Genomic DNA, 12,033 nt, shown 5'->3' with positions numbered 1-12,033 from the left:
TTCATACATGGGAGTCCTAAGGGACACGGACTCCGTTCATTCTACAAGGAAATACCAAGGGCCACAGCCATGCCAAGTGTCAATGACTATTATGGGACTATCGTACTTCTCAATGTTGTTTTCTCACTGTTGTTCATCTCAGCCAGCACTCCCGCAATTGCAATATATATAAATCCTCCAGCGGTAAAACCCTGACAAAAAGGCCAGATTTTCATTGCCAAAATCAACACAAACCACAGCCGAAAGATTCCTAATGGAACAATCCTCACCTCAATTAGAGACGATTGTCCAGGATCTTTCCCCCAAAGCAAAGCCTGTAACAAAAACAGCAATTTGCTCTCATTTTATTTTCCCGTTTGGATATCTAAAAGAAAATGAATATTAGCTAAGGTAAGTGTTTGCATGAAAAAATCAGGGTAAAAGCCTTGTTAGTAAAAGTTTGAAACTTTGGAACGATGATGATCCATCTTTTGATCTCTCAATTATGAATTACTCTGATTTGAGCACATGAAAGCTGATTCCGTTTTCCTTTTTCCTGCTTGCATTTACATTATATGCACTTCTAACCATCAAAATCGCCATTATTCCATAATATCTAGACTACAAGTGTCTTAACTACAAAGTAGTATGTTAAATAATATTGTACGTATTCACACTGCTTGCTTGCATGACATGTGTGCCTAGTGACCATTTAATGAAGACAACACTCACCAAAGCAGTTCCCACAAGTGCCACTAGTGCTGATAGAAAGTTGAAGAACAGAGCTTTTGACGTACTGAAACCAGACCGTATCAGAATGCCAAAATCACCTATCTGTGTATGGAACAACAACAAAAAGTATAAAATTTTGTTGGAAAAAAGAAAATGATAACTCGTGTAACTACATATGCCAAAACAAATTAAGATAATTAGCCAAAAGTAACAAAATACTACGAGCAAAAAGCAATGTGTCACCACTAATTACATGTGGTGGAAACCCAAACAAAGGAAAAGTGGTTACAATTCAGAAGCGAATTTTCAAGCAAAAAAAATTCCTCTACAGTCCTCTTATAAAAGATGACAAGGAACCTGATGAATCTGGAACTAAAAATCAAGCAAAAATGAGGTTAAAGTAACTTCTCTAATATCCCCAAAAAAAAAAAAAAGTAACTGCTCCAACGGTATAGTATATGATTAAAGAGACAGACAAGGTCAGAGTCTCCATGACAATGATGCAAGACTAACTCCGAAACAGTACAATATCAGTTTCTAATAAATGATATGCATACATAATTTCTTCAAGAAGTCTCATAGTCCCTTTTTTTACCCCCACAATAATGGTATATGAGAATAAATATTACAGTTTCCTCAACTGAATCACAAGTTTCAAGGCTTTCCTGACACTAACATGCATTTTTTCACTAATTAGTGCCAACATTCCCAAATACAAGATCGAAAGTCAACAAATCTTTGCATTTTATTAAGCTGAGCTCAAGCTTCAAGAAGTAAGGAAAGCAGCAAAAAAGAGTTGCACTCCTTTACAGTATTGCATTAGGGATGCATGGAATCAGGAATATATAGCTCAGAAAAGGCGGCAATAAACATAGTAGTACAAGTATTACATATTACTATATAGTATGCCATATTCAAAAAAACATATTTCTGGGCCTTTTAGTCAAATCACGTAACAAAATTTTAATCAGGAATGAATAAATGGTTTTGTGCAATAAAATGCCTGATGTTCTAATATAAGCACCATATAATGCATACATATTTAAAAAAAGATGAACTGAACCTCTTGTGGAAGCTCATGTGCAAGTAAAAACAGGGTCCTAGACCAGCCCCCCACAGATCCATAGAGCAAGAATGCACTTCCTAGTGCCATTCCATCAGTGAAATTGTGCTGCAGTATTAAAACATGTTGCATGATTACATGGAGGTTCTCATTTCATTCAACCCAAACCTAAAATTAATTTTGTCGATCTAAATGGAAAAAAATACATTAGAGAGCAACCCATTTTGGGCTCGCCAATACTCAAATATAGATTAGTTAGTAGTACAGGATACTATATAATTTTACAGGGAAAAAATGTCAATCTTACTTACAACAGCATCAGAGAAAAGATTGAGATAACCGAACACAAGATTTGATGATTTAGCTGGTGCCTTCTCATTCAAGGATTTCATATCATCTACAGAGCTAGTCTTGCTGCCATTATTTCTCTGTAAGGAAATATCAAATATTAGATGATTTTTTAAACTACAGAACAATAACAGATACTATTATCAATCATGATATTCAATTCAATTCAATTTGATTCTCATTAAGAAAATATGTTGTTTCAGATTTTGGGCTCCATAATGCAAATATGTTAATAGCTAACATCCAATTCAAATCAATTTAATCGTCTAATCAAATTCTCTTGTGCGTTTCTAATATCTGCATTGCATGACCAGTGGAAACACCCAAATGGTGGATGTAGCTATCAAAAAGGAATTCAACAAGTGTGCTATAAAAACTCAACAGATGTCTTGTTCGTCTTTAACATTTGATGCCTAGGCCAATTTCTCCTCAACAATATATACTACTAAACAATGCAACCAAAGCTTGACATCGACTCTGGTTCAAATTAACCCAATGCATATTGACAACAGATATATAGCAGTGGTTCCAAACTAATTAACAAGTAGTGTTTGTCATACCTTTCTAAGCAAGGGTCTGGATTGAGTTGCATCATTGCCCATTGAAGAATCACGTAATGCCCCATCTGAATCTCTTCCCTCATCAAGCAATTGACCATCTTTTGCATCATCTTTCAATTTTTTCTTTTTGCTGTGGTGATGGTGGTGGTGTCCATTTGTCCATGAATTAGCTCCTCGAGAGTTTTCCTCAACATACCTAACCACCTTCTCTACAAGAAGAAAGAGCACAATTCCAGCTGCAAGAACCAAAAAAAAAAGAAAAACAAGAAGTAATAATCACGGCTACCTGATCTGATCTGAATAAGAAAAAATATTATCATGAATACGACCAGAGATGACTGAAAACGAATTTAAGATATAACAATTAACAGACTAAATTTATGAAAAAGGAATTTTAAGATAAAATAATTTAAGCCATTGATGTACATTTTTATAATGAAAACTCTGAAAGGGCGTTATCACAAATTCCAACTAATAACCACCATTTCCATCAGTTCAGAATAAATTCTTTACATTCCAAATTATAGTCAGCAGTGTATATTAGTTTCAAACCAAATGTGAAATAATAAATCAACCTGCCATTCACTGAGAGAATTGCGTGACTAAATAATAGTCATGCAGACAGCATGCAGGCATTTAAAATTGTGTCATCGGAACAATATATGGGCTAAACATAGTAATATTTGGACAAGAAAATAATTATCTCGAATATTATTTTGCACTTTTCCCTTGTTTGGGACAAGACATCACTTGTGATAAGCTAAAAAATCCATGCCTAAGAAATAAACAGCAGTCCCAACCAATAATCGTTAAGTTAGAGTCTAGGTTTCAACGATAGAGATATTTAATATGTCGAAGTCAGAAAATATTGAAAGTTGGCGTAAAAATATAAATTGAGAGTAAACAAAATATTAACCATTCCATGAAAAATCTCTTTCCTGGTGCCTAGGTTAGTATACAAGTTAATTAACTTAAAATTAAGTGGCATAGACTTCCAAGAAATTGATCAGCAAAAGAAATAGAAGCCAGTAATCCACCTATAAAGTAGTTTAATGACTAATAATGTTAGTAAGTGTGGGAATATTATGTCATTATCGTAAATAATTAGCATTTATTAGCATAATTAATTAGGCTTTATTAGTATTTATCAGATTTTATCTCTCTTGATGTGTATATATATAGGACCAATTTGTACATCAGAAATTATGAATGAGAAATACATTTTTCCTCTCTTCAAATTCCATATGGTATCAAAGCAAATGATCCAAAATATGTTTTAGGGTTTCTCCAGGCTATGGCTTATGTAAGGCATTCTATACGGAACACTAGGGCTGTGATGCAGGTGTTCTTCGAGACTATTGTGGCTCTCACCACCCCCCTAGGCATGTTTAGAAGGCTCCGATTGGTGAAACCCCCAGAGGATGTAGCCATCGCCGATGCATGTGGACCACACGTGCTGCTTGAAATTCATGTGCCAATCTTCTCTCGATGGCGTGTGGAGATGCATGCAACCCTTGTTCAGGCCGCGACACCTCTTTCCAATAGTGACTCTCTATGTCCGGCACGATCACAGCATGTTCCACATCTGGGTACTCTTTCCTCACGTTTCATTTACTCCTATAGTGTGTTTAGGAGTTTGTTTCAGGGATTCTGGTTGGTTCTTGGACTATGGCTTCTGATTATAGCCTACGAAGAAGCCTTTCCCTCATCTGAAGTGTTAGGAGTGGTGCTATGGATACTTCTATGCAGTATTGTGCAAAATTTTTCCAGAACTGCACCTATGGCATTAATGGTGTGGATTGTGGATTCCAAGGCATCTGATCATATGAGTAATTGTCATCAATTGTTCACCACTTACACCCCATGCGCTAGAAATGTTAAGTGAAAATTGTAAACGGCTCCTTAGCATCGGTGGTTGGAAAAGGGAGTATCTGTATATCAAATTCTATTATTTTGGAATCTGTCCTCCATGTGCCAAAACTTGATTGCAGTTTACTTTCAATCAATCAATTAGTCAGGCACTCAAATTATTTTGTTAAATTTCTCTCGTCACATTGTGTGTTTCAGGATCTATCAACTGGTGAGACAATCAGCAGTGTCAAGGAATACAAGGGGCTCTACTATTTAGAAGTCGTCACTCGAGTGGATGGCCCACCTATTGTTGGTAATTCTGTATCTACTTCTAAAGTTAATGATTTTATGTTATGGCATAAAAAAATGGGTCATCCTAATTTTTATTACCTTTAGTGATTCTTTCCAACCTTATGCCCGAACTTGAATCATAGTGAAATCCATGTGAGGTGTGTGAACTTGCCAAACATCATCAAACTTCCTTTCCTAGAGCCAAATGCATATCTATCAAACCATTCACAGTGACTTGTGGGGACCATCTCGCATTCCAAACTGTACTCAAACAAAATGGTTCATCTTCTTCATTGATGACCATACTCATGTTTGTTGGATTTATGATGCAACCTTACTGTTCAGCAAGTGAAAATGCAGAAATAATAACAGAAAAAACAACCAACAAATTCAAGGAAATGCTAAGGTTTGCTATTAATACTTCTAAAATGCTAAATCAGTGTTACAAAGCTCTTCATTGATTCAGAACAAACCCTATTCCCTATTACAATCAAAATACTCAAACAACAACTAAGGAACTAGAACATTGCAATGCTCAATGAACATGCTCTCTGGTTTTCGAGAGCCAGTCTTTCCTCTTACCAAAATACCCAAATATGACTTCCCCCACACCACAAAACCATCGACTACTAAAGACCCAAAAGTAGTTTGCACATTCCCCAACCTTACTTTCTGATAAATAGGCCTAGACTCATATAGTCAACTCTTAAGTCTGTCCATCTTACTCCTTAAGAGTAAGGATAGTTAGGTCAATGTTCTGACTCCCATAATGTAGTTTGCTCTTTTCATGTTTCTTCTTAAACTTCCTCTCACAGGTCTGTGCTGAAAAAGGGAATCTATCAATTTGCCTTTTGAAAAACAAGTCTGAGATTGCATCCACATTCATGAGTTTCTTCACCATGATCAAAAACCAGTTCAACACTAGCATCTAAGTTTTACACACTTTCAATGGTACTGAATACTTCAACCAGTCTTTGAGTAATTTTCCCCAAATGCATGGTATTGTCCATACAAGTACGTATGCCCGCACACCCCAACAAAATGGGGTTACAGAAAGGAAAATATACATATTTTTAAAGTTGCAAGAGCACACATATTCACTTGCAATGTGCCAAAGTTTTTACTGGGGAGATGCCATTTTAACTGCGACCTATCTCATCAACTGAATGCCCAGTCAAATCTTAGCCTTTGAAACCCCTCTCCAAAAATTGCAAAGTGTTTTTCCTACATTCCACATTGAAACCAAACTTCCACTTTGAGTGTTTGGGTACACACCTTTGCTCATATCCATTAAAGTGGTAAACTTGAACCTTGAGCTATCAAGTGCATCTTTCTTGGCTATTTTCCTACTCAAAGAGGATATAATGTTTTGATCCTATTTCTAAACGCATTCTTGTAAGCCTTGATGTTACCTTCCATGAAGAAACTCCTTTTTATTCCAATTCTTCAATTTAGGGAGAGAATATAGGTGAATCTCAAACTTGGGAATCAGAACCTAACATAAAATATGTACTTCTTGAGTCATTACCTCCTTTACCAGGACCATCACGCTTACCTCCATCCAACATCCCACCTTCACGAACCTCTTCTCTTATGCCAAAGTTTGAGGAAAACAGGAAAACAGAGGGAGATGTGGAAAGACTATAAAAGGGAGAGTTTCTGGTTTACACTCGAAAGAAGAAAACAAAAGATAGTGAGCATCTTGTACCTAAGGCACCAAGAGAGTTAGAACCAAAGGTAGTTCTTGAAGTTAAAGTACCAAGGATTGATCCATCCAGTGAGCCAGATGACTCAGAACAAAGAAGTGAATCTACTGATCTTGATCTAACTATTGCTCTCCGAAAACAACCTCAGTCTTGTACTTTGCATCCAATTCAAAAGCATGTATCTTACAAGGCTCTCTCTCCTAGTTACCAGGCCTTCATCACTAATTGGGATAAAGTTGTTATTCCTAACAATATCCAAGAGGCACTGGAAATACCAGAATAGAAAAATACAGTTATGGAGGAAATGAGAGCTTTGAAAAAAAATGGAGCATAGGAAATTGTTGAAAGACCTAGAGGTAAGAAACTCGTTAGTTGCAAGTGGGTCTTTACCCCAAAGTATAAGGATGATAGCACATTTGACAAGTTAAAGCCACGGTTAGTAGCAAAAGGTTTCACCTAAATATATGGTATAGATTACAAAGAAACGTTTGCACTAGTGGCAAAACTGAACACTATCAAATTCTATTGGCAGTGGCAATAACTTTGAATGGCATTTTCACCAACTAGATATCAAGAATGCTTTTCTAAATGGAGAATTGAAAGAAAAAGTCTGCATGACTCTACCTCGTGGGTTTGACAGAGACAGAAATGACAGAGTATGTCGACTGAAGAAATCCCTATATGGCTTGAAACAGCCACCTAAAGCATGGGTTGACAAATTATCAAAGGTCCTGAACTTAGAAGGCTACAAACAAGGATTGTCAGATCATACAATGTTTATTACGATTGAGGGAGCTAAGAAGTGCATCCTCATCGTGTATGTTGATGATATAATTCTTACAGGAGATCATGTTGACAAAGATAGCAAGGATAAAAACTGTCCTTGGTAAGGTATTTGAAGTCAATGATCATGGGAACTCGAAATATTTTCTCAGGATGGAAGTTGCTAGGTCAAAACGAGGCATATATGTATCTCAGAGGAAGTATACACTTGATCTTCTCAAGGAAATTGGCATGTTAGGTTGTAAACCTGAGGAAACTCCTATTGTGGTCTCAAAAAGGAAGAAGTCTGAGAAAAGTAGCACAGAGGAATCAAAAGGAGAAGACAACTCTAATGATGAAGTTGAAGTAGAAGAAGACAAGGAGAAAGAAGAAACCATTGATAAAGACAATTATCAGATTGGTTGGGAAACTAATTTATCTATCCCATACGAGGCCAGATATTACTTTTGGTGTCATTGTAGCGAGTCAATATATGTGTGATCCAAGGAAGAGACACCTAGAAGCTGTATGTAGAATTCTCATTTACCTTAAAGGTACACCTAGTAAGGGATTGTTATTCAAAAGCATGATCAAAGAACAATTGAGATCTACACAAATGCAGACTGGGGGGGACCTATGGAGACAGGAGATCCACCTCTGACTATTGTTCATTTGTGTAGGGAAACTTAGTGACTTGGAAAAGTCAAATGCAAAGAGTTGTATGCAAAAGCAGTGTTGAATCAGAATTGAGAGCATTAGCTCAAGGAATTATAGAAGAACTATGGATAAGAAGGGTCATGAAAGAAATACAAGACAAAGTTGATCCGTCAATGAAATTGTATTGTAATAACAAGGCTGCTATAAGCACGGCATTGAATCCTGTACATCACAAGAGATCTAAACATGTTAAAGTAAATAGACATTTTATCAGAGAGAAAGTAGGAGGCATTATATGTCTGACACATCTGCCTACAAAGTTACAAACTGCAGATGTGCTAACCAAAGGGCTACCTAAGCATGCATTTGAGAGTTGTATTAGCAAGTAGGACATGATTAGCATCTATGGTCTAACTAGAGGGGGAGTGTGGGAATATTATGTCATTATTGTAAATAATTAGCATTTATTAGTATCATCAATTAGGTTTTATTAGTATTTATCAAATTTTATCTCTCTTTATGTGCGTATATATGACTAGTTTGTACATTAGAAATTATGAACATTTTTCCTCTCTCAAAATTCCATAGTAAGACACCACCATAGCAGCACCACTAACCTAGGATGGATATTCCTGTAGAAAGATCTGCGAAAGAATGAGAATGCCCATGTCCAATACCAGCATCGTGATCATGGTCATGGTCCACATGATTGCCATGTGAATGGGAATGCTTGCCACCTGCATGAAAAAAAATCATGTTTATTCTCACAAAATATTACATATGCTCCATTCAAAGATTGACAACATTTTTTGAGGCTGTAAGACTATAGGTTTTCAACACTTGCGAAGCATCAAATATAACTGTGAGCCCTTCTAAGTTCAATACTAATCAAAGAAAAAGCACAAACACATAAAACACAGCTGCATTAGACCCATATTTGACTGCTGGTGAAACATGGAATTCCCATTTAATTTGATCGCTTTCCTTTCTTATTAGCATGACTTTTAGCAGTATGCTCTCCCTCACATCCTCAAGTATCAAAGCCCAATCAGTTCAACTCACAATGTAGATGAGCCTCTTGCAGATGGGGTTGATGTAGGATAGCGAGTGCCATATAGGATGGGATTGAGACATGGAAATCAGTCTCTCCCCTCTTATCAACCTGGTCCATGAGTGAGAGAGAGAGAGAGAGAGAGAGGACTTCTCTTTCACATCAAAACATCTCATATAAGAGGAACAGGGGCAGAGGGAGAGCTAAATTCCTCCTATCAATGTGTGTGAAGTATAAGAATTTAATTGTGGCCATGCATCATGATAAATGTATGTACCACACAACCCAAATAAGAGAGATTAGAATGCACTTGAGTCTATGACTCTCTGCTGTGAAGCTATTTATTTTTGTTAGAAAAGAAACCCAGCATGAATCCATTTATATGAGAAAAGAAATTAATTGACGAATGCATCAAAAATGAAGATGGGCTGCATTTCATACCAAAAGCATGAGGTAATTGGTGAAGGAAAGCATCCCCCAACATAGCGCCTGCCTGCAAAAGGCATATTTGATAAGCATAGTGAAATCAACGCAATCAAGAAAGAATTTAAAACCCACAAACAGGTGATAAAGGAACTAAAAGAAACCTGACCCCAAATAAAGCCAATGAATCAACAACTGTCTTTGATGGTTTTCCTTGCACTGCAAGTGAATAACTTTCAACATTCAGGTTTGCAAAGTACAAACAGATATTGAAAAAAGAATAACTTGTGGAGAAATTGAATGCAATGACAAGCACATTACTTACCAAAAATCAGAGGCAAGATAATCAGGCAAATAAGGGAAGCCATGCTAACCAAAAATGAACAGCCCAATGCACTCAGCCAAAGCCCTAAATTTACATTAAAAAGTAAGTTAAATTTGAATTAACCGAACAATAAATAAAATATCACATCTTATGATATTGGATGCCATCACTTGATACAAAGCAATAAGCAGGTATCACACATGATGTTCAAATGTCTTGCAGAAAGTTTACAGACTCAGTGGGGTACAAGAGCATGTATATTGAAGAAGAGTTGGGACAAAAAATTATATGTCTTAAGTTGTATCAAACTGGTTGTGACACTGTCGGACAAGAAAAGCCTCCTGCATCATCTTCTGCTACGAAGGCTACAATTCAACAAGCAAGATCTTTGCCGATCCTGAAACTCCATGTAATACGAGGCAAACAGTGTCCCCATCTTACATGTGAAACTTATCCTCTAACCCACCCAACATGAAAGCTTTCCATGGCAATCGAAGTTTCACTTACAGCCAGATATTTGACAATCTAATACAAGTTGCATAGCGAAATACTTAATCGCGTATTCCTGAAGTCACAACACTCTTCGACACACTAAACCACTGAAAGTTAGAGTCAGACCAGTTTGCTTCTCAGATTTGAACTCCTGATATCTTAGGATCAAGTTATTCTCGTTTCATACAATGTTCAGTGAACAGATGAACGCCTCAAATCAATATACACTACCTATTGTCCAACACAAAAACACCCGAACTAGAATACCAAACTACCAAAATGGCCAATCAAATCGTATCAGCCGGAATCGGTAAATACCTAAACCCGATAGTTCAGAGCCACCACCGAGCCGATGACCGCGGTGGTCATGGCCGTGTTCATGGTCGTATGCGAAGCCGAATCCATACAACTTCATATCCTCCTCCTCCGCTAATTCCTCCGGAAGCTTAGTTCCAGATACTAGTTTTTCCTCTTGATGATGGCGGTGACGACCACGCCCACGCTGATGGTGATTATGATGATGATCGTGGGAATCAAGGGCCTGCGATGTGCAGGACCCAGAATGACGACCCTCGTGTCCGATTCCCAGATCCAAGCAAAACCCGAGAACCAAAACCGTAAGCAATGCCCACTGAATCAGTTTTCTGCATAATGCCATGAAATCAGTACGCCCCCACAGAACCCAACTGGATTCTGAGGAAAAAAGTGCTTGAGCGGAAGGGAATCCTCTGGGCTATGGAAGTGTAGGAGGTGAGCTAAGAACGACTTTTACAAGTGCCTTGGATGGTGATGTAGCAGACTGATAGTAAGAAGAGAATAATAATGGCGACTATGATTCCGAAGGTTACGACATCCATATTCAGCAAAGGGTTGGATATTTTGAAGAAATTAGTTTATTTTTATTTCGATGGGAAAATTTCCCATTTCTAAAATACTCTGTTCTCCATTCTTTCATCGAAGCCAAAGCAAGAGGTGCCGATCATGTCTCAAAATCTCAATCTCAATGTAATTAACTTGTCATCATAAGAAAGAAGAAACCTTATCATCAACCATCACTGCTTCCTTCCTTCCTTCACCCTCCATGTGCAGTTCCATCACCAACTACCGAATGCCAATTATTTCACTTTCCAAACAACTTTTGGAAATTGGACCTTTGATCCTGCTTGTTTTACCTGGTCCCCCTCCCCCCCCCCCCCCCGATAAAAAACCTTTTCATTGGCTAGTTAAACAAACGATATTTGGCCTGATTTTCTCATTAATAATATTCACTATACAAATTTTAACCAGCCGCAATATTTATAAACCATAAAGACTTTGACTTTTCAAACTCTATATCATATAGGAATCCGCGTGTGGGAAATTCGTGCATGATATTACCCTGGCTGTAACACCAATTTTAACATTATATAAAAACCCAGATCGAACTGATTGATCAATGATTCGGTCTCTTTTTCGGCTTCAGTTTCCACCAAAATCAGCCATCCATTGGCCAGGTATGACCCAGCTAACCCGATTCAGCCGAGTAACTTTTTTAATTTTTTTATTTTTTTAATTGTAAAAACTAAGTAAAAAGTAAAAAATTCGGCTTGAAAATTTAAAAAATAATGCAATGGAGGATAAGACAATTAAACTAAATTTCAATATCTATAGTTTGAACTTTGAATAAAAGGTCTTAATTGTAACTTCGAACTTGAAAGATTTAATATTTTTTAAGTTAACTGTGCCTTAATTGTTTTAATTTTTCATTATTTGTTGTTATTCATTTGTCGTATTGTTGCTTAGCATTTATAAAT

The 12,033-nt window shown here is 37.0% G+C and overlaps 1 protein-coding gene across 1 annotated transcript; it reads right to left on the bottom strand.

Annotated features, from left to right (window-relative positions):
* Positions 1-53: 53 nt before the first annotated feature.
* On the bottom strand, positions 54-11,386 carry LOC129285998 (IAA-alanine resistance protein 1-like). The gene is made up of 11 exons (XM_054922026.1): positions 10,559-11,386; positions 9,749-9,832; positions 9,593-9,642; positions 9,442-9,493; positions 8,567-8,686; positions 2,683-2,918; positions 2,086-2,202; positions 1,775-1,882; positions 712-813; positions 270-314; positions 54-191 (listed from the first exon to the last, which is right to left on the bottom strand). Exons 1-11 carry the CDS (start codon positions 10,896-10,898, stop codon positions 90-92), a joined length of 1,356 nt encoding a protein of 451 aa, XP_054778001.1. The 5' UTR covers positions 10,899-11,386; the 3' UTR covers positions 54-89.
* Positions 11,387-12,033: the final 647 nt, after the last annotated feature.

The sequence above is a fragment of the Prosopis cineraria genome, unplaced genomic scaffold (genome assembly GCF_029017545.1).
Source record: "Prosopis cineraria cultivar Desert tree isolate PC_DT_omini unplaced genomic scaffold, ASM2901754v1 PC11, whole genome shotgun sequence".
Classification (NCBI taxonomy): Eukaryota; Viridiplantae; Streptophyta; class Magnoliopsida; order Fabales; family Fabaceae; genus Prosopis; species Prosopis cineraria.
This window is presented reverse-complemented; position numbering and strand designations above follow the sequence as displayed.